The sequence below is a fragment of the Ziziphus jujuba genome, chromosome 4 (genome assembly GCF_031755915.1).
Source record: "Ziziphus jujuba cultivar Dongzao chromosome 4, ASM3175591v1".
NCBI classification, from domain to species: domain Eukaryota; kingdom Viridiplantae; phylum Streptophyta; class Magnoliopsida; order Rosales; family Rhamnaceae; genus Ziziphus; species Ziziphus jujuba.
Window position 1 is genome coordinate 7457934 of NC_083382.1, and position 23484 is coordinate 7481417.

Consider the following 23484-nt stretch of genomic DNA (forward strand, 5'->3'; position numbering starts at 1 on the left):
ATATATGAAAAAATAAGAATTTGAAAAAACAACTCAGTTTTGTCTCTCTAATATTGGTAGAGGTTATTTGTTGTTGAAATGAAACTAGATTGATGAAAAGAACAAAAATGCTAACAAAAAAAAAAAAAAAAAGATAATAGGCTACGCACAAGGTAAATTATGCGTCGCCTGTTATCTATATTTGAAAAAATAAAAATAAAAAGCTCAGTTTTGTCTCTCTAATATTTTTAGAGTTTATTTGTTGTTGAAATGAAACTAGATTGATAAAAAGAACAAAATACCTAACCGAAAAAAAATAGTTTAAAAAAAAAAAAGGATAATAGGCGACGCACAATTTAAATTATGCGTCGCCTGCTATCTATATATGAAAAAAAAAAACTTAAAAAAGAGCTCAGTTTTGTCTCTTTGATATATTTAGAGGTTATTTGTTGTTGAAATGAAACTAGATTGATAAAAAGAACAAAAAACCTAAAAAAAATAAAAATAAACAGGCAACGCACAAGGTATTTTATGCGTCGCCTGTTATCTATATGTGAAAAAAAAAAAACTTCAAAAACCATTCAGTTTTGTCTCTCTAATATTTTTAGAGGTTATTTGTTGTTGAAAGGAAACTAGATTGATAAAAAGAACAAAAAAGCTAACAAAAAAACAAAAAAATGATAACAGGCGACGCACAAGGTATGTTATGCATCGCCTGTTATTTATATATGAAAAAAAAAATTCAAGAAAACAGCTCATTTTTGTTTTTCTAATTTTTTTAGAGGTTATTTGTTGTTGAAATGAAACTAGATTGATAAAAAAACAAAAAAGCTAACCCAAAATAAAAAAATGATGTCAGGCGCGCATAAAGTATGTTATGTGTCACCTGTTATTTATATATGAAAAAATAAGAATTTGAAAAAACAGCTCAGTTTTGTCTCTCTAATATTGGTAGAGATTATTTGTTGTTAAAATGAAACTAGATTGATGAAAAAAAAATGCTAAAAAAAAAAAAAAAAGATAACAGGCGACGCACAAGGTAATTTATGGGTTGCCTGTTATCTATATTTGAAAAAATAAAAATAAAAAAAGCTCAGTTTTGTCTCTTTAATATTTTTAAACGTTATTTGTTGTTGAAATGAAATTAGATTGATAAAAAGAACAAAATACCTAACCCAAAAAAAATAGTTTAAAAAAAAAAAGATAATAGGCGACGCACAATTTAAATTATGCATCACCTGTTATCTATATATGAAAAAAAAAACTTAAAAAAAAGAGCTTAGTTTTGTCTCTCGGATATTTTTAGAGGTTATTTGTTGTTGAAATGAAACTGTATTGGTAAAAAGAAGAAAAAAATGTAACCAAAATAAAAAAAATTAAGATAACAGGTGACGCACGAGGTAAGTTATGCATCGCCTGTTATCTACATATGAAAAAAAATATATATATAAAAAGCTATGTTTTGTCTCTCTAATATTTTTATTGGTTATTTGTTGTTGAATTGAAACTAGATTTATAGCAAGAACAAAAAAACCAAAAAAGAGAAGAAGAAAAACAAAATGGAAGATAACAGGTGGTGCAGATTTTAGCTAGTGCGTCGCTTGTTAGCTATATATGTAAATAAAAAAATAAAAAAAATAAACAGCTCTGTTTTTTCGTTCTAATATTTTACTGGTTATTTGTAATTGAAATAAAAAAATACTATTTAAGAGATTTACAATAATAAACTATACAACAAAAAATTATATAATTGAACAACAACCTCGTATAATTAAATTTTATTATTATGTAAACATAAGTTGGTGTGGTTGGTATTCATTTTTCATGAGTAGCATTTAAACGTACAATACAATTCAGATAAAATATACACGCGGTGTTAATGGCGACTCTGGTTAGCGACCCTTAACGGATATGTCGCGAGTTTTTTGTTTTTAGCGACTCTTTAAGGTCGATAATTTTTGGATGCATCGTATATTTATCGAATTTTTACTGACGCGTTAACCTTAGAGTCGTTGTTTTGTTTTTTCAGACGCGTTTGCTTCGTAGCATCGCTAAATGAGTGTCGCCAGATGATAATTTTCGCGTAGTGAAGATTGTAGGACCTTGGAAGAAAATGTCTATACATACATACATTCATGTTGCAATTTATTCTAGTATGCATCTAGTTATTCTCTTTTTCATTTGTCATAGACTTGCATCGATGTTAAATTCCCATTGCGAAGCTTAGAGCTTTGTTTTCCAATTTTAGTACATTTTGCTATCATATTTAAAGTTTTCTGATTTGTCTATCTTTCTTAGCAAAAAGTCATGTATTTGTGGATGTAGGAGAATCATTTTTCTCCTGTGCAACGTGAGACAGAGAAGCTCGACAAAATTGTATCATCTCTGGAGATGCTTAGGGCTGACATAGAGAAGATGCTCATTGAATTTGAATCAAGGTATTTTTTCAGAAAACGTAATATTTTTGGCGTCTATCCCATCAACATAACTTTGAATTTTTTATTTTTTATCGGTGAGTCTAAGTTTTTCTTCCTTGTTATGCTGTAGGATTGATGATGCAGTCAAATCTCTCCTACAGCTTGCAGTACGAGTCACATGTAGGTATCTCATTGTTGGTCCATTAGTGGCTGTAGTAGGTCTCGCAGCATCATGTTTTTACAGGTAGCAGCAGAATGAGAGAGCTGTCATGGTCAAAAACCAGGTTATTAGGAGCTTTTAACTTTAAAGTATGGATAATGATGTACATGGATTAGTTTGACACCTTCCTAACTTTTCATAATCTAAACCTATGGAGAGGATAGACATTGTATTATATTTTGAGGATTATATAATATGCAGTTACATGTCATTTTAGCTACTGTGCATGAACATTTGAATTACGGCATTAAGACAGGGAGGGAAAAAAGAGGAGTGAAGAATGCGTACTTAACAGATGGTTGTTTATAACTGCAAATTTGACTATTAAAATTCCTTTTTTTGACTTTTGGCTTATGTTCATGAAAGAATCTTATCAATTTTCTAATAAAGGTGGCCTTTTTTTCTTCTCTTTCTTTTTTTTTAAAGGAGTTTTTGTTCCAAATTGTAGTTGCATATTATAAAGCACGATGCAAATAGTGGTGGTCATAGTAATATGTCATAGGAGAAATATGAAGAAATTTAAGTGCGTTAGCTGCAGTTGTTTGTTCAACTCGAGGGAATTAATGAACTTTTTCATCAGAATCTGAGTAGGAGAAAAAAGAAATTGTATAGTATGTGCTCGGAAATCGAGAAAATGGTAGCTTTGAGAAATTTTCGAAATTCATACTAAAAATTTTATCACGAAAATGGTAACTTTGAGAAATTTTGGAAATTCATGCTAAATTTTTTTTTTCTTCTCTTTATTCCACTATTGATGAACTATTGAAACGAGAGAACTATAGAAGCCGAATACAATAACTAAAAGGCCATGCGGCCTGTGAAATACCAGGTCTAGGTTGACACCAACCATGTGATCCATTGCAGAACTCTCATCTAAGAGAAACTATTGGGTACCCAAAATCCACCAAAAGTAAAATTTCAAGCGAACTCGAGTGGTAGCTCGGTTGGCAGAGCGCCACAAGGCTGAAGAGCTGGGTTCGAGTATGGGAGAAGGGGGTGCCTCGGGGCATAGCAACAAACAAAAAAAAAAAAAAAAAAAAAAAAAAAAAAAAAAAAAAAAAAAGTTCAACCGCTGCGTAAGAACTCACATAAACTTCATTACAGTGCATCCACATATACCTATTAAAGAAGGAAAAATGACAAACGGTCTAGAATACAGCTAAGACTATCGAATTCTAACATGAAAGTAACAAAATTTATAAACATAAGAAATCTTCAGCTTGTTTGGGAAACTGGATTTTGACATCTTGAACAAGCCCCTAGGTGTTAGTTGCCCTTGTGTAAATCTGTTGGCTTGCATGGACAGAAAGGTAGACTCTAAATTTCTTATACTATATTATTTCTTATTGCACTCGTACAACAGCTCACTGATTCTGTTAGTTTTATGCCATTGAAAAATTGGAGGATGTTTAGCTAATATATTCTATTGTGGGGAAATCATTTCCCATAAATCCATTTTATAAATAGCATGTCATAGAAATCATGACATGCTTATAGTTGTTTGGGAGTAAAGAAAAAAGAAACGAAAACTGCCTCTTCATTATTATAAAAAAATAAAAGTAAAAAATTAACTAGTTACTATTCTACTTTTATTTAACAATACATGATTTATTCAGCATAAACTATTTTATGCTTATTTCTGCACATTCATGAAGGCTGAAGAAGTAATAGATGAAGTGAATTTTTGGGCTGATAAAGCAAGCTATGGACTAATAAAAGAATTCCAGATGTGAGGCTAAAGTCCCAGGAAAATAGAAACCACACATCTCCACTTCACCAAGGGAACAAGACCCTTTTCAAAAACATGAACACCTAAACAACAACCAAGACAATATATATGCATTCTGAAATGGTATCTCTGTATGCGAATAGATAAAATATTCATATTGATATCTATATGTGCATTATATACGCATTAAACTGCTGTTATCCCATCATTCAGGGCGAACTATTTAACTTTACCTTATTTCTATCTTTATTCTCTACGTTCTTGACCTTTTTGTGATGCAGCAGAGGCTAGATTGGAGGGGGGAAAAAAAAAAAAAAAGAAAAGAAAGGGAGTTTTTTGACAGAGTGAGGACATGTTATGAATTATTACTTTGTATTTGCTCAATATAATTGAATTATGCAAGGATTCAAGAAAAACAAGACAATTTAACCTTATTTTTATTATGTTCCATTTGTAGTTCTCTTTCTTTCTCTCATCGAGGACATTTTTTTAGCATTGTAGCACTTTCACTCTGCAGTGACAGCGTGTTTTTTTCTCCTAGCTTAATTACTCCAACAAGCATTGGCTTTTTCGTACTTGCAGAATGAGCTGTCAGCTATCTTAAGATTTGGGGCAGAAGAACTTTAATTTTATAAAGGAAGAGAAAAAGGATAAACCAAGAAAAGACTGTTTTAAGTATGGATATTGGTGAAATTCTTGGAAGAGCAGAGAAAGGTTGAAGAAGAGGAAGCTGAAGGTGAGCAGGGTTGTTTAGTGCTTTTAAGGCAAGTTAATAATACTCTTCTTTTGGTCTCTGCTTTGCTTCTTCCAGTCTCCATCTAAAGACTTCTCTCTCTCTCTCTCTCTCTTTTATTTTTTTTATTTTTTATTTTTATTTTTATGTTTTCTTTCTTCTTCCTTCCTAGGGTTGGGGAAGATATGGTGGTGTGTGGTTTTCTACGTTTTTCCACTGTTTTCCTGTTCTGACATATTTATTTGCTTTCCCAATTTTCCTACATATTTCTTTTGTTAATTATTTGTATATGAATGCCCAGATTGCTAATTTTGGTAGTGCTGAAGATGCATTCAATTTATCTTCAAAAAAAAAAAAAAAAAAAAAGGAAAAATAAGCATGATTTGAGTTTTGCATCAATAGATTCACCAACTAATAAGTTCATACAAAATTTAAACAAAATATTAAATTGAAAAGGAAAATAATAATAAAATGACACTTGTTAAACCCGTTAAACACATCTTTTGTTTACTTAAGCTCTGCTAACTCAATTTGGATTTTTGTCACACAGATTTCTTATTAGTTCTCTTGAGGACTTATATACAAGCTTGCTTAGTTCTCAATCTGATATTACCTCTTAATTCATTATTTACCAATCAAAGGTATAGAATAGAACTAACACTTTTGGAGTGTCCTATTTACCAATAATCACATTATTATTAAAAAGTACTTCTGGTTGTGGAAAGGCTTCTGCATACTCTGCTTGAAAGTTTTGCAAGAAGTTCTAGTTAAATTTTCCAACTAGCTTTTGTCCTTCATTTTAAATAAGAAAAATTCCAAGTAGTTGCAACCAGTTACATGTGACCACCAACAAAGCTTATAGAAAGTTGGGTGCGAAGTGGTTCCTGTTGTACTTTGTGTTTTTTCTTCTTCTGTAACACAAGAAAATGCTGTTACATATGAATTACTGTTGCTCACAATGATTCCAGTTGCGCAAATCCATCAATAACAAAATTAGCCACTAAGATGCACAAGTGTTCAATGCAATTAGCTCTTTTTTAATATTATTTAACATAAAATTATTGTAAAGCACATTTTAGTAGTAGTTTTATTTTATTTTTTGAAAAATTAAAGCAAAAAGCATGTATTTATTTGTTATTATTGTTATTTTCTTATGGAAAAAAAAAAAAAGGAAGCATTTAGAACCAAGTCAACCAACCGCCTTATAAATAAACCGAAACCAACCAAACTGAAACAGATCTGGGCCGACAAGCGTCTGAGTTTGGACCGATTTGCATGAAGATGGGGCTCCATTAACCAAAGAGTTTAGGATCCCATCAACTTTTATGACTAATTTTTTTTTTTTTTTTGTTGGTAATTTTAACATTGATGACATTGATATAAAAAAAATAACAATAATAAGAACAAAACTTTGATAAACATTTAGTCGCATTTTTTGCATGAAGAAAGAAGGGACTTCTTCTTACTCACAACAATCCCGGTAGTGGCAGCAGGTAGCAGCAACACGGATCTCTCTCTTCCTCAAGAGTCTAAGACTCACTCCTCATGTTCCACTTTCCCATTCAACTCTATAAAGATGTGCATAAATTGGGATTGTTTGAAATTAAAAGAAAACTAGAAAAAGTAAAGGAAAAAAAAAAACAGAAAAAGAAAAAAAAAAGAGGGTTATGTATTGTTATAATTTTGGGCTATGTCTGAATGATTTCTTAATGGGCTTTGGGCTTGTATATATATATTTTTTTAACGGTTTGGGTTTTGAGAATTATTTGAGATTTGACCAAATTGACTATGGGCATAGGTTGTGTGTTAAGAGTTGGATGCACACGTAAGGAACAAATACAGTGCGCCTGCATTCTTAGATACGGAGAGAATTACATTGATCTGCATAGTATAGTATGGTAAACGAAAGTATATTGAGAGTTCGAAAAGAAAAGGTTTGATAGTGCTGTGTCCGATAGCTTTTATATTCATTGTATTTTAGGAGATGATCATCGAAAAACATATGTATTGATGGAACAGTAAGAATCGTCTTAAATAAACTGTGGTACTATATAAATTTCAATAAAATTTCTAAAAAATAAATCATCGTTAACAAGAATATACAGATTCTAATTTTAATATTATTAATTTTTTATATTTTATTTACATTAATTTTATTTATTCATATATATTTACATATATATTTTTCCATATATTAAATTAACATGTATATTATATATTATTTACCCCCCAAAATAAAATTTTCCAGTGCCTGATATTCATGTTTTTCGAATGGAGCACAAGTACTAGGTAAGCCACATGTTCTCTGCCAAATTTGCTAAAGTAACGCCTGAAAGAGTCAAATTTTTAGACACTTTTTAATTTTTTGGTAATATCAATTTTCAAACACTTAAATCAATACAAAGTTACAAACCATGGAAAGAATACATAAGGCATGAGCTGGGGCAAAGCGAGTATTAGTCATTTTCTATGAGCTAGGGCACGTGTATTAGTCTTTTTTATTTTGCTAGTTGCCAAAAGCATGGAACTATTATTCATTTTTATGAGCTGGAGCGCACCATGAGTCACATGCGTGCGAATAAGAAATTAAGGAATATAAAATGATTTATAAAATGGAAAAAAAAAAAAAGAAAAAAAAGAAAAAAAAAGAAAAGAAGACAGAAATAACTCTTAAGATCTAACAACCAAACACAAACGCAAACACAGAACACAAACATACACTCTCTCTCTGTTTGCAATCAATCAGATTCATATCTTTCTGCTACTGCGAACTTGGAAGACATACACATACACAAAGTATGGCTCTGGAAGTGGTTGGTGGAGCTCTCCTGTCTGCTTCCCTTCAGCTGCTGTTTGATAGGATGGCTTCAAAGCAGGTGGTTGACTACGTTCGTGAAAAGAATGTGGATTATGGGCTGCTGAACAAGTTGAGGATCAAATTATCGTCCCTTGATAAAGTGTTGGATGATGCTGAGAAGAAGCAAATTTCTGACCCAGCTGTGAGGAAATGGATGAATGAGCTCAAAAACACAATCTACAATACGGAGGACTTGGTGTACGAGATCAACACCGAAGCTTTACGATGCGAGATAGAAGGTAAACCTCCTCATCTACTCAGCTTCTTCTCTACTAGATCCTATGCTAAGCAAATGAACCAAAGGATAGCCAAGATCCTTGACGAACTAGAATATATTGTGCAACAAAAGGATCTGATTGGTTTGAAAGAAGTAGGCCGTGTTGAAAACAAATCTTCACCTAGAGTTTCAATAATAGTACCTCCTTTGGAAGACGAATCTGGTATTTATGGTAGGAATGCTGATAAAGAGGCCATTGTTAATTTGTTGCTATCGGATGCTGATACTGGTAGTAAGATTTCTGTAATTCCCGTTGTGGGCATGGGTGGGCTGGGCAAGACCACCCTTGCTAAGCTCGTTTACAATGATTTCAGAGTAAACAATTTATTTGACATCAAAATGTGGATTACAGTATCTGATGAGTTTGATGTTTTTATGTTGACAAAAACAATTCTCGAAAAGGTCACTTCTCGAACATGCTCTATGAAGGACCAATACGACCTGCAACTTAGGTTGAAGGAGGTTTTGGAAGGCAAAAAGTTTCTCCTGGTTCTTGACGATGTTTGGAATGAGAATTATGACCGCTGGTATGCATTGAAGAGTCCACTTGAATTTGCTGCGTTTGGAAGTAAGATTATTGTGACCACACGTAGCGACAGTATTGGATCAATGATGGGCAATGTTACAAATCATCGTCTTCAAGTAATATCAGATGAAGATAGCTGGAAATTATTTGCAAAACACGTATTCAGTAATAATAATGTGGAGCCAAGTAAATATTCAGATATGGAAGCGATTGGTAAAAGAATTGTTGAAAAATGCCAAGGTCTTCCCTTAGCAATAATTTCACTTGGTGGTCTTTTGCGCTCCAAACTCAATTTCGAGGAGTGGGAAAATATACTAAAGAATGATATATGGGAGTTGATTGATGAAAAGAAGTGTGACATTCTTCCAGCTCTATGGTTGAGCTATTACTATTTGCCTCCGCATCTAAAACGATGCTTCGTTTATTGTTCAATTTTTCCCAAAGATCATGAATTTATGAAAAAAGATTTAATTTTATTGTGGATGGCTGAAGATCTTCTGCAACCACAAAAAAATAAGACTCTAGAAGAAATTGGAGATCAATATTTTCATGATCTAGTGTCAAGGTCATTCTTTCAATGCAATAATTGTTCTTTAACCAATTATTACGGTTATATTTATTATACCATGCATGATCTTGTGAATGATTTGGCTAGTTTTATCTCAAAAGACTTCTGTTTGAGGTTGGATGACAATGACTTCAAAGTTCTTTCAAATAATGTTCGGCATTTATCATGTATGAGATATGAATATAGAATCGAGGATCTACGGGCTTCTTTTGAAAATAAATTATTGCGCACTTTTCTACCAGAGCCATCGTTGGGAGAGTTAAATAAACTGCTCTTTGTAGATTTTGAACGATTGCAGACAATGCAATGCTTAAGAGTGCTTCGCTTGTGTGGCCTTGTAAAATTGCACTACTTGCCCGACTCTATTGGGAATTTAAAGCTTCTAAGGTATTTGGATTTATCTTGGAATGATATTGGAGCAATACCTGATACAATTTGTACTTTGTACAACTTGCAGACCTTAATATTGAGAAGTTGTTCCAAAGTTAGATGTTTGCCTAATTCAATTGGCAATTTAAAAAGTCTAAGGCACTTGGACTTGTCTTCTACTGGTGTTAGACAGTTACCTGAGACGATATGCAATATGCCTGATTTGCATACATTGTCATTGAGGTATTGTGAGAGCCTTAGTCGCTTACCAAACAATATCGCAAGACTGACCAACTTGCGCCACATCAACATTGAGGGGACTGATCTAGAAGAGATGCCACCTCAAATGTCTGCGTTGAAATCTCTTGAAAAAGTAAGTTATTTTACTGTAGGCAAAGATAGTGGATCAAGTATTCAAGAGTTAGAAAAGCTTTCAAATCTGCGTGGTAGTCTTGGCATCAAAAGGCTAGAGAATATTGTGAACGTTGAGGATGTTTCAGTGGCAAATTTGAAGTACCTTACTAGACTGAGTTTGGAGTGGGAAAATGATGTTGATGATTCACATAAAGCAAAAACGATATTAGAAAGACTTGAACCTCAAATAAATGTGGAAGAATTAGCAATTGCAAATTATGGAGGTACAAGCTTTCCCAACTGGGTAGGACGTGATTTGTTTTGTCGATTGGGAAAAATGGAGCTAAAGAATTGTAGAAATTGTTGTTTGTTGCTGCCACTTGGACAGCTTCCCTCTCTCAAAGAGCTGCTCTTGGAAGGGTTTGATATGGTGGAGAGGATAGGGCATGAATTTTACTGTGGCGGTTCTTCTTCTAATTCAATGACTAGGCCATTTAAATCGTTAGAAGTTTTAAAATTTGCAGATATGTCAAGTTGGGAAGAGTGGTTGCCGATGGAAGGTGAGGAAGAAGATGGAGCTTTCCCTAAACTTAGACGGCTTGAATTAAGAAATTGTCCGAAGCTAAGTGCAGCCTACTTGCCTGATTATCTTCCATCCGTAAATACTCTTGGAATCTCGGGATGCAAAAAGCTGCTGGCTTCACTCCAAGGTGATCAACTTCCAACGCTCGAGGTGTTGGAATTAGGTGGATGTCGACAAGTAGAGTCATTTCCGGAAGGGAGATTGCCCTCTAATATCCATACAATCCACATTGCCTTTTGCCGAAAACTGGTCTCACTTTTGGAAGAGGGATGGCCTTCGAATTTAAAATCACTTTCAATTTACGGATGCGATAAGCTATTTAATGTCAATACGCAGTGGAATCTGGGAATGCTTACCTCTCTTACATCTTTAAAATTCGCCTCCCTAGGTGAAGCGCTGGATTCATTTTTGAAGGAAGGGCAACTTCCCACCACCCTCACTTCTCTCATTCTATTTTCTAATTTCAAGCTTAAATCCCTACATAGCAAGGCCTTTCGAAGTCTAACCTCCCTTAAAAAATTGAAAATTTGTATGTGCACTAATCTCCAGTGCTTGCCAGAAGAAGGTATGCCAGCTTCTCTTCAAAAGTTGTCGATCGAGAGTTGTCCTTTGGTAGCTCAACGCTGCCAGAGAGAGATAGGGGAAGATTGGCCCAAGATCGCTCACATCCCTTGTATTCGGATAGCTGACGAAGTTATATTTGATGATATGTTGTAATTATACAGAGATGTCCATCTTCTACAAAATTGTTCAGGTATTTATATATATATATATATATATATATATATATATATATATATATATTTTTTTTTTTTCCTACAATCTCTGACATTATGCTTTGAATTTTACTCCATGTTTGTTTTCATTTTGAGATGAATATTCAATCTCTATCACCTCACTTTAAAAATACCTGTTACTCTTCATTTCCCCTTCCTACGATTACGTACAGTTAATTGATGTGTCTCAACACTAATAAGGAGTAAATGTTAGTAAGATTAATTATAGTATAATTTTTTTTTTCCATTTTTAAACATGATACTGGCTGTTGATAGAGATGTTGATTTACAGTTTTTTACCCTTCTTTCTGGAGTTGATTCTCTAATCTTTTATCAAAAACAAAAGCACTTACATCTAATTTGATTTTGATGTCTGTATATATGTGTAGTAATGATACTTTCTGTGTAAAAATGGTGGGGTTGACCATTTTTGTATCTTTTGCATATTTTTCATTCATATTCTTAAACCTCAGAACAGGGCTACCTTGACGTTTAATTCGTTTAATTTTCCAGAGACAGGGCTACCTTGACGTTTGGGAATTTCATCCTGCAATCTGTTGCTGTGCTTTTCAGAAGTACTTCTTTCCGCATCTTTTTCTTATCTGACTGTCCATTTACAACATGTCCTCTTAACATGGCAAGGAATTGAGGTCAACAATTTAAAATTTCAAGTTCAAAATATTTTCACTTCATGAATTTTATGTTTGAAAGTGTAATAATTTTGAATATAATGCTTTTATTGTCATTGTAGGTGGCTCACATTTTCTGATCTTGAACAGAAGTAGCCACACTTGCTTCTTTCATTTAAAACCTGTTATGTATTATATGATGCAATATTAGTCAATACTGTTTAAGCACAGATCCATTCTTTTTCCCTCTGGCAAAAACTAATGTGCACTAGTTAACTTGTGTAAGGGGTTTCGTCTCCATGTTCTATCTACTGCGGTTGTAGTAGCTAATTCAATATGATGCCAAGCTTCCTGGTACCTACTGCATGCTGCCATGATCTGTTGAATTGTTTCAAACTGCTTCTGAGATTTTGAAACTTCATTTGTGAATCTGAGGCATGCTTAACCTTATGAAAGTAATGTAATGTAGCCAAAATGAGAAAGAAAATGTCCTAGAGATAAGCTGTATACTATGTAGTGCTGCTTAAGATCATAAAACTTTATATTCTAGCGGTCTAACAATAGCTTCATAGCATCTGAAATTCCTCCTAAAGCATGTTCTTTTTCGATAGAAGAGAAATAGTTTTTATAATCTCTTAGCATACTTTAATTATGTCTGCCATCACTTGGATCCCAAAAACCCTTTTCTAAACTCTGAAAACCACAAATAAAACCCAATAAATTGAAAAGATGATTTAGACAGTTCTTATCCTACAATATAGGATTGATCTTCTTCTAGTTTAGCAATTTGTTTCCTTATCTACCTTGATTTGACTATATTTTTGGGCTTTTTGTATGGACGTTCTATGCTATTTTACTTCCTGCATAAATCCTACAAAACAATTATACAGATATTGAATTCATGTATATTTTTGAGCCTAACGTGTTTTTTGTTTTCTTTTCTTCGAAAATACTCGTTCATGGCAGAATATTCTTCAGCTTCCTATTATTCAGGACCAGAACTGTCTGATAAGATGCTACATATATTTAGATCAGCAGATTAGTGACCTTGGTATTTGTGGTTATGTGGGAAATCCATGGAATACCTAAAATCTTAATTGGAGCCTCTATGGGAACAAGTAGAAATCAAATGCATTTGGAAATTGAAAACTGTTTATGTGAAGATGGAAACAAAATGCATTCAAAAATGTCTTCATGTGAAAAGTAAGTAGAATCAAAGTCGTTGTTTTTCATTTATATACAGGGAATTAAAGCGAAATTTTGATTTGTTGCAGACTCTTCCTTTGCAGATTCTTCCTTTGCGTTGGATATCTAGATTGTGCTAAGAGGAAAAAGCTGATCAAATTCCTCTTGCCATTTGGAAAGCTTGGACAAGTTTATATATACCATGTTTGCAAGCAGCCATTCTTTGTTGTATACAGTTGTGTAGTCTGTTGTGCAGAGTAAAGATATTTTTTTTTAATATATCAAAATTATTATTTTTGATATATTTTGACTTTCTAAAATTTTTGTCTACGAATATCGAAATTCAGTTCTATCAACTGTTCATAAATCAAAGGATTGTGAACTTTAATAATATTTTCAAATTAGCAAAGTTCTCTTTTTTGAGCAGATTTTGTATTTATTGTAATTTCAATAATTAATAAGACAGCTCATTTTAGCCTCTTATATTTAAGTTTTATTTTGGAGATTGTAAAAGTGGCTGTGAATTAATAAAAATTTCAAAAATTATCCTCTTTTCATTTCAATTCTTTGGCATTCGTGCATGAATCAACAAATATTTGAAATATTGTTGTCCGTATTTGATTAATCTCGCCGTTTTCGTAAGCTTCTGCTATATCAAACCATTACCTTGAAAAAGAAGTTATAGAATTTACAAAAGTTGCAGCATATACAAGGACAAGTAATACAAACAACCATCCAACACATAATTCCAGACAAGTTAAGCAAGCTGTTGTCAACCAATAAGGTAAGAGCCGTACTTGACCATGTTTAATTTTAGATAGCATCAGCAGGCTTTGCTGATAAATCCTGCAACCCACAAACCATATTCACAGGGACGGCTAGATCAATCATCTTTGGATAAGGAAGGTTCAGATCTCTGAAACAGCCACTTTAACCCAATACAAACTCACCAAATGTAAGAAAGACATATGAAACTGCAGCTTTCTTTTTTAATCTTGGCAATGCTAGATATTTATACTAACTTTCCATGATATAGAAGTTCTCCTGCATAGCAAAATTCTAGATGTCAATGGTGAGGTAAATAAAGGGGAAAAGTGTTGAGAAAAGTTATAACATGAATGCAAAAAAAAAAAAAAAAAAAAAACAACAACAACAACAAACGAACAAACAAGAAGAAGTTAAATTCGATACAATAATTTCCAGCTATGTCTAGCTCTTAACAGCACAAACTTTTTTTTTTTTTTTTTTTTTTGGCCATACAAAATAACACAATCCATCCTTTTCCTTTTCGTGGTTTCCTTTAGCATTTCATTGGTGTTCTTATAACAAAGAGTGTGAACTCAATTATCAATAGTTTTCAAATGATTATCTGAAACATATTTATAAAATAGGTCAGGTAAATGCTTGGCCAGATGCTATTGAATCTAATAGAATACATGGAACTAGCTCAACAAAGGCATCTTTAATTAAAGTCTGTCTACCAAGGATTACAAAATCAACAAATGAGGACAATGGTACAACCATTAGCAGAAATCTAATGAATAAATTGTTTACCAAATGGTAACATCGAAATCATTGAAAGAAATAATAAGACATTCACATGATGGAGGCATATAATTACCTCGTCTCTTGTGAGCCGAGGAATATAGAGCATCTTCTCATCCACAGTGCTAACCCGTAATCAAAGATAGAGATTATGGCATAAGAGTCAGAAACGGACCCAAAAAAGAAGATGGAAAATTTTAAAAAACAAAACAAATGAAAACCAAAAAACAAAGTAAACAATACGAAAGAAACAGTGGATGATTCCATATGGTGAATCCCTTGTACTCATGAGCAGGTATGTTTGTACCAATATTTTCGGTCTAAGCTAATAAAGAAGCAAAAGGAAAAATATCCCATATGGATTAGGAGAAGAAAAATCAATTGGGTTCTAGAAATAAAAGTTTTTCAAATATCTCACATCGAAAAGAAAGAGATTTGTGGATGATTTCTCTTACTATATATTGAAGCCTCATTTGTTCATTGGAGAGACACTTTAACCTCTACTACATCTCTTTACACTAGAATAATTTTCTCATTTTTAATTCAGTTTTTAACATAAAACAAACCTTCTGGCGCTTATTATTTAATTTTCGCTATTTAATTTTATGCTGATCCTTAGATCGCCTATTTTATTGCTTTAATTTTTATTATTATTAGTATCGTTCTGATTTATTTTTCTTAATTGATTAAAATCTTTTAAACATTAAGGCATTAGAACCTTAATGATTATTTGTTCTTTGCAATTAGATATGTTATCTGCAATTAAATATATTTGTCTGATTTTATTTTATTTTTGCAATTATTATTATTATTATTTTATTTATTTCTTTCAATATAGAAAGTGGTGTTGGATTTTTCCACATATCTATGGGGAATTAATATAAAGATTTAGATTTATAACCCGAAAAGAGAATTAGTGATCCAACGAAATGTCTACGGCCAAATGTGTTTAACAGTTTCTTTCTCATGGAAACACAATTTACTACTTCCTAATCTCAAATCCTTGCTTGCGAAGGCACTGACTTGTAGAGTTCATGTGAACTCCCACCCTGCAAGCGGAAAAAATAAATTAAATCAAGCTACCTTATAAATTAATCAAAACTCCTAATTTCAGGAATGAACTAAGAAGTTCATTGGAAGGCCATATCCATAGTCTTTTGTTTCTGAAAAAACTGTCAAGAAATACTGTGAATAGGTTTAAATGACAATTTAAGACACTAACCTGAGAATAAGTTCTTTCACAACCACATATTGGTCAGGCATCCCTCGTAAAGGCCTTCCTTGGTTGGGGCTGATCATGACCATCCCCTGTAACATATGTAACACAACCTAATGTATGGCCTGGAGTAGATAGGAACCTGTAACAAAATTTGCAAATAGATACACCAACATGTATATATATACACATCCACACCCATACCCACTAACACACAAGACAAGCTGTCACTAGTAAAGATTTTTTTTTCCCCTCTTGTACCAGAAATGGAATGCATCAGCATACGATTTGGGATTTATTAAATGCCATAAACTTTAAATTCGAAATTCCTTAAGATTTGAGTGAGAAACACTTGTTTGTTGGGAATTAAAGTAAACACTGTTAGAATAACAAAGCTACCTATAAATTGACTCTAGCTTCACACAAATGGATTTACATGGAACCTTCTTGATATGAAACAAGCCTTGGAAATAAGCCTAAAGTAAGTCATGTTTAAGATTGAAAACCAAGCAGGGGCTGAATAAATAGATGATGATGCACAGTATGAAACATTGTTCAAGATTCAAGAAAGAAACTGGGAACAAGTATGCCAGTTGTCTAACTTTGCCATGCATATGAACAAGCATAGACCATAACTTTTTATTTCTTTACCTAATACTAATATTTCTTAATTTCTTTGATAACTGAAACAAGTTTGTATGCTTTCTCTATAATATAGTTTCCTCCATAACATAAAATAACAATAGAAAAAATCATGCTTCTCTGTTCCACTTTGCATAAAACTAGTTACGTAACTGCAGTCCAACCTCCAAAAGCAGGTGGCCAAAACACATCTTTAATATTTTTATGCAATATTAATATTTTTACGACATAGTTTCAGGAAAAAATATATCTTTAATATTATTTATGCAGGATATATATATATATATATATATCAATATTTTTATAAAGGATCTATTTGACAGTTTCACAAAGTGTATAAGACGAAATTGCTTTAAAAAAAAAAAAAAAGTAGATATGATCATTGTGACACAACCACTATGCACAAGTGTTTATGCAATTAACTCATTTAAAATAACTTTTTTTTTTTGGTCAGTTTAAGAATAATATTATTCTAAAGCACATTTTAGTAGTAGTTTTATTTTTTGAAAAAATTAAAGCAGAAAGCATGTATTTATTAGACCTGGAAAAATCTCATAAAACAGGATAATATGATACAAACCCATATGATAATTAATGGGTTTGAATTGATAATATCGTGTCAGGTCCATATTAGTATCACCCAATAAGATCCAATAAATTAATTGGTTTTACCGATGAAACACAATAAACATGATAAATTTATTAGATCCATTAAAAAGAGGTATTTTGGTAATTGTATATATCTTATAATATTAAAATTACTTTATTTATTGTTAAATAAGTATTAATTTATTCAATTTTAGTTTAATTTTTAAAAAATCTAAAAATAAACAAGAATCTTTGTAATTTTTAAAAAAAATATTATTTTATTATTTAAAATTTAAGTGAAATTTAAATTTTTAAATTTGTATTTATCGTTAATGGGTTAACAGATTGGATGATGGATTACACAATAATTTATCAAATGAATTTGAATTTATCTATTTTCATACGAAAACTTAATAAATTATATTTGGATTAACTTAGTTCTATACTAACACGATATAATATGAGACAAACACAATGTAAGACGATACATTATCAGATTTAATATTTATTTATGGAAAAAAAAAATAGCAAGCATTTAGAAACAGCTGTTTAATAAATAAACCGAAACCAATCAAACAGAAACAGTTCTGGGCCTAGCAGCGTCTGAGTTGTTACCAGTTGTTACCCATTAAGATGGAACTCTATTTGGGTGGGCCCCTTTAACTTTGATGACATTCATTAAAAAGAAACTTTAATAACATTTATTTGCATTTTTTGAATGAAGAAGTGAGGGATTTTTTCTACTTGTACACAAGAATACTCGCAGTGGCACCACCTTTCTCGGTCTCCCAAGCGTCAAGACTCAATTCTTAGTTTCATTTTCCCTTTCAATTACTATTTGTACATGTGAAAATAAATTGGGATTGCTAATTGAGATTGTTTGAAATTAGAAGAGAACTAGAAAATAAAGAATATATATATATATATATATCAAAAAAAAAAAATCCCCTGTCTAATATTACATTTTCAGAATGGGACATTAGCCATCAGGTAAGCCACATGTTCTTTTCCAGCAAAAAAAAAAAAGAAAAAAACAAAAAGGTAAGCCACATGTTCTTTGTCGAATCTGCTAAAGTAACGCTGAACGATTCGACTTTTAGATACCTTTTTACTTTTGTGGTAATAACAATATATTTGAATACTTAAATCAGTACAAACCACGAAAAGAATACATAAAATTTAGGCTGCATCTTCAAAAAATTCTTTAAAAGTATTTTATTATTTGTATTTGAAAAAAATTTATTTCATTTTCACAAATAATTTAATTTTTAAATTGAAAAATTAAACTAAAAAATGGTATTTGATTTTTCAAATATAAAGCGTTAAACTCATTCTTTATATAAAATTTTTAATGGACTTATTTAGTGATAAACAATTTCCTATACACAATATTAATTATAATATCAATTTTTTTTTAAATACTATTTTGTTATAAAGAAAAGAAAAAAAAAGAAAAAAATGTAAAATATAATTGTTTATAAAAAAATGCAAAATAAAAAATAATTATATATAGTATCATTGAAATGGCATAAAAAATCTCACTCACTCTTTATTTTTTCAATTTTTAAAATATTTTTTATTTTAAAAAATTATGTTATTTAAAATAAAGACTGCCATTGGATGCTCTTAATTATTTTTTATGAGATCGGGCACATGTATGTGTCGTTTTCTACTAAAAAAAAAAAAAAGAAAAAAAAAAGAGGTTTTTTGCTCGCCAAAAGCATGGAATTATTATTCACTTTTATGAGCTGGAGCACACAATGAGTAACATGCACGCGAACCAGAAATTAAGGAATAGAAAATGATTTTATAAATTTTTTCTTTTTTTGTTTTTTTTTGAAAAATAGAAGAAGGCAAAGAAATAACTTTAACATCTAGCAACAAAACACAAACACAAAGACAGAAACACTCTTTCTCCGTTTGCAATTGATCAGACTCATATCTTTCTGCTACTTTGAACTTAGAAGACATACATAAATTAAGTATGGCTCTGGAATTAGTTGGTGGAGCTTGCCTGTCTGCTTCACTTCAGCTGCTGTTTGATAGGATGGCTTCAAAGCAGGTGGTTGACTTCTTCCGTGAAAAGAATGTGGAAGATGAGCTAACAAGTTGAAGATCAAGTTATCGGCCATTAATAAAGTGTTGGATGATGCTGAGAAGAAGCAACTCGCTGATCGTGCTGTGAGGAAATGGCTGAACGAGCTCAAACACACGGTCTACAAGACAGAGGACTTGGTGTATGAGATCCACACTGAAGCTTTCCGATGCGAGATCGAAGGTAAGCCTCATCTACTCAGCTTCTTCTCTACTACATATTATGCTAAGCAAATAAACCAAAGGATAGCCAAGATCCTTGACACACTTGAATATATTGTGCAACAAAAGGATCTGATTGGTTTGAAAGAAGTAGGCCGTGTTGAAAACAAATCTTCACCTAGAGTTTCAATAATAGTACCACCTTTGGAAGACGAATCTGGTATCTATGGTAGGAATGCTGATAAAGAGGCCATTGTTAATTTGTTGCTCTCATATGCTGATACTGGTAATAAGATATCTGTAATTCCCATTGTAGGCATGGGTGGGCTGGGCAAGACCACCCTTGCTAAGCTCGCTTACCATGATTTCAGAGTAAACAACTTATATGACATCAAAATGTGGATTACAGTATCTGATGAGTTTGATGTTTTTATGTTGACAAAAACAATTCTTGAAAAGGTCACTTCTCGAACATGCTCTATCGAGTACCAATATGATCTGCAACTTAAGTTGAAAGAGGTTTTGGAAGGCAAAAAGTTTCTCCTGGTTCTTGACGATGTTTGGAATGAGAATTATGACCACTGGTATGCATTAAAGAGTCCACTTGAATTTGCAGTGTTTGGAAGTAAGATTATTGTGACAACACGTAGTGACAGTATTGGATCGATGATGGGCAATGTTCCAAATCATTGTCTTCAAATAATATCCGACGAAGATGGCTGGAAATGATTCGCAAAACACGTATTCAGTAAGAATAATGTGGAGCCAAGTAAATACTCTTCCTTTAGCAATAATTTCACTTGGTGGTCTTTTGCGCTCCAAACACAATTCCAAGGAGTGCGAAAAAATACTCAAGAATCATATATGGGAATTGATTGATGAAAAGAATGTTGAATTAAATTAATATTTGTGGACTTGGCATAATCAATTATTCACTTACAGGGCCTATTTATGTCATTAATGGGACTGGCTTATTTTATTATTTTGTAGTAGGGCCCTTGGTCACACACTCTCTATAAGACTCCAGTTGATCCATTGGACTGAAGGACCAACTCTCTTTATAAGCCCATTGACTTATCCATATTTTTCCTAGTATAATTATATTATCAAATTATTATTATTTTATGTGTGTAAAAATTAATGGATAAGTCTGACTTGCAGAGACTATTTAAAGAGTCTAGGGCAAGCAAACATGATATATCATACAGTATTTGGAAATTAGGGTTTTCAGAAATCTGAGAGTGGTTTGAGAGTAATGTGTCCATAGGCACTACTTTACGTTGTTTCTATTTTGCAGGATTAAAGATTTAATTTATCAATGGCTGCGTTTGGAGGTTAGTAATTTATTATTTATGGAATTTATTATGTATATTTAGATCCATAAAATTTTCTATCAAAGAAGTGTGACATTCTTCCAGCTCTATGGTTGAGCTATTACTATTTGCCTCCGAATCTAAAAAGATGTTTTGCTTATTGCTCAATTTTTCCAAAAGATTTTAGTTTAAAAAAATATATATATAATTTTATTATGGATGGCAGAAGATCGCCTCAAAAAATACAAGACTCTAGAAGAAGTCGGAGATGAGTACTTTAGTGATCTAGTGTCAAGGTCATTCTTTCAATGTGCTGACAATAATTTTATCATGCATGATCTTGTGAATGATTTAGCTAGTTTTGTTTCAGGAGAATTCTGTTTGAGATTGGATGATAATGACTCAAAAGTTGTTTCAAGTAATGCTCGTCAATTATCATGTATGGGATATGACCGTAGAATCAAGAATTTAGAGGCTCTTTTTGAAAATAAGTTATTGCCCACTTGGCTAACAAATGGATTAGAATCATTAGATGTTGAACCGATGCAAATAATGCAATGCCTAAGAGTGCTTTGTTGCATTCCAATCTCGCCGTTGCCCGATTGTATTGGAAATTTAAAGCTTCTAAGGTATTTGGATTTAAGTTGGAGTGGAATTGAAGCAATACCCGATACAGTTTGTACTTTGTACAACTTGCAGACCTTAATATTGAAATATTGTGACAAATTTAGACGTTTGCCTAATTCAATTGGCAATTTAAAAAACCTAAGGTACTTGAACTTGTCTGGAGCCGCTGTTAAACAGTTACCTGAGACGATATGCAATTTGCCTGATCTGCGTACGTTGTCATTGTCATATTGTGGTAGCCTTAGTCGCTTACCAAACAGTATGGCAAGACTGACCAACTTGCGCCACATCAACATTGAGGGGACTTATTTAGAAGAGATGCCACCTCAAATGTCTGCGTTGAAATTTCTTGAAAAACTAAGTTATTTTATCGTAGGCAAAGATAGTGGATCGAGTATTGAAGAGTTAGAAAAGCTTTCAAATTTGCGTGGTAGTCTTGGCATCAAAAGGCTAGAGAATATTGTAAACGTTGAGGATGTTTCAGTGGCAAATGCATTAATGGATAAGAAGTGCCTTACCAGACTGAGTTTGGAGTGGGACAATGATGTTGACGATTCACATAAAGCAAAAAAGCTATTATTTCCTTGAACCTCGAATAAATGTGGAAGAGTTGGCAATTGCAAATTATGGAGGTACAAGCTTTCCCGACTGGGTAGGACGTGATTTGTTCTGTCGTTTGGGAAAAATGAAGCTAAAGAATTGTAGATATTGTTATTTGTTGCCGCCACTTGGACAACTTCCCTCTCTCAAAGAGCTGTGTATGGAAGGGTTTGATATGGTGGAGAGAATAGGGCATGAATTTTACTGCGGTGGTTCTTCTTCTAATTCAATGACTAGGCCATTTAAGTCGTTAGAAGTCTTAACATTTTCAGATATTTCAAGTTGGGGAGAGTGGTTGCTGATGGAAGGGGAGCAAGAAGATGGAGCTTTCCCTAAACTTACACGACTTACATTAAGAAATTGTCCGAAGCTAAGTGTAGCCTGCTTGCCTGATTATTTTCCATCCTTAAACACTCTTGAAATCTTGGGATGCAAAAAGCTGCTGGCTTCACTCCAAGGTGATCAACTTCCAACGCTCGAGGTGTTGGAATTATATGCCTGTCCAGAAGTGGAGTCATTTCCAGAAGGGAGATTGCCCTCCAATATCCATACAATCCACATTTCGTATTTCAACAAACTGGTCTCACTTTTGGAAGAGGGATGGCCTTCGAATTTAAAATCACTTTCAATTTTGGGATGCGATAAGCTATTTACTATCAACATGCAGTGGAATCTGGGGATGCTCACCTCTCTTACATCTTTAAACATCTCCGGGTAAAATGTAGCGCCGGATTCATTCTTGGAGGAAGGGCAACTTCCCATCACCCTCACTTCTCTCGCTCTATTTTATATTGACAATCTTAGATCCCTACATAGCAAGGCCTTTCGAAGTCTAACCTCCCTCAAAAAATTGAAAATTTATAAGTGCACTAATCTCCAGTGCTTGCCAGAAGAAGGTCTGCCTGCTTCTCTTGAACTGTTGTCGATCGAGAGTTGTCCTTTGGTAGCTCAACGCTGCCACAGAGAGATAGGGGAAGATTGGCCCAAGATCGCTCACAGCCCTCGTATCCGGATATTTGACAGAGATGTCCATCTTCGACAAAATTGTTCAGGTATTTATTTATTATTTTCTTTTCTAGAATCTCTGACATTATGCTTTGAATTTTACTCTCTGTTTCTTTTCATTTTTTGATGAATATTCATTCTCTATCACTTCACTTTAAAAATATCTGTTGCTCTTCATTTCCTCTTCCTATGATTATGTACAATTAATTGATGTGCCTCAACATTAATAAGGAGTAAATATCAGTAAGATTAATTATAGTATTTTTATTTATTTTTTTCTCCATTTTAAAACTGCTTCTGGTTGTTGACAGAGATGTTGATTTACAATTTTTAACCCTTCTTTCTGGACTTGATTCTATAATCTTTTTTCAAAAACAAAAGCACTTAAATCTAGTTAGATTTTGATCTCTGTATATATGCGTAGTAATGATGCTTTTTGTGTAAAAATGGTGGGACTGACCTTTTTTGTACCTTTTGCATATTTTTCATT

The 23484-nt window shown here is 32.6% G+C and overlaps 3 protein-coding genes across 4 annotated transcripts; all 3 read left to right on the plus strand.

Annotated features, from left to right (window-relative positions):
• Window positions 1-7714: 7714 nt before the first annotated feature.
• Window positions 7715-13628, plus strand: LOC132803439 (putative disease resistance RPP13-like protein 1). Of its 2 annotated transcripts, none has more exons than XM_060816462.1 (4): window positions 7715-11366; window positions 11902-12038; window positions 12984-13220; window positions 13292-13628. In XM_060816462.1, the coding sequence occupies exon 1, from the start codon at window positions 7877-7879 to the stop codon at window positions 11327-11329; it is 3453 nt and encodes a 1150-aa protein (XP_060672445.1). In that variant the 5' UTR covers window positions 7715-7876; the 3' UTR covers window positions 11330-11366; window positions 11902-12038; window positions 12984-13220; window positions 13292-13628. The 2 variants fall into 2 exon arrangements, with proteins under 2 accessions (XP_060672445.1, XP_060672444.1); XM_060816461.1 differs by having other exon boundaries at window positions 13307-13628.
• A 5549-nt stretch (window positions 13629-19177) lies between these two features.
• LOC132803514 (putative disease resistance RPP13-like protein 1) lies at window positions 19178-20930 on the plus strand. The gene is made up of 2 exons (XM_060816711.1): window positions 19178-19255; window positions 19303-20930. The coding sequence occupies exons 1-2, from the start codon at window positions 19178-19180 to the stop codon at window positions 20176-20178; spliced, it is 954 nt and encodes a 317-aa protein (XP_060672694.1). The 3' UTR covers window positions 20179-20930.
• On the plus strand, window positions 19335-22188 carry LOC132803440 (disease resistance protein RUN1-like). Its single transcript, XM_060816465.1, has 3 exons — window positions 19335-19471; window positions 20747-20783; window positions 21133-22188. Exons 2-3 carry the CDS (start codon window positions 20768-20770, stop codon window positions 21975-21977), a joined length of 861 nt encoding a protein of 286 aa, XP_060672448.1. The 5' UTR covers window positions 19335-19471; window positions 20747-20767; the 3' UTR covers window positions 21978-22188.
• The last annotated feature ends 1296 nt before the right edge of the window (window positions 22189-23484 follow it).

Coding starts and splice junctions, on each gene's coding strand:
- LOC132803514 (XM_060816711.1), top strand. CDS start 19,178: ATGGCTCTGGAATTAGTTGGTGGAGCTTGCCTGTCTGCTTCACTTCAG. Junction 19,256..19,302: donor ATAGGATGGCTTCAAAGCAG/GTGGTTGACTTC, acceptor TGAGCTAACAAG/TTGAAGATCAAGTTATCGGC.
- LOC132803439 (XM_060816462.1), top strand. CDS start 7,877: ATGGCTCTGGAAGTGGTTGGTGGAGCTCTCCTGTCTGCTTCCCTTCAG.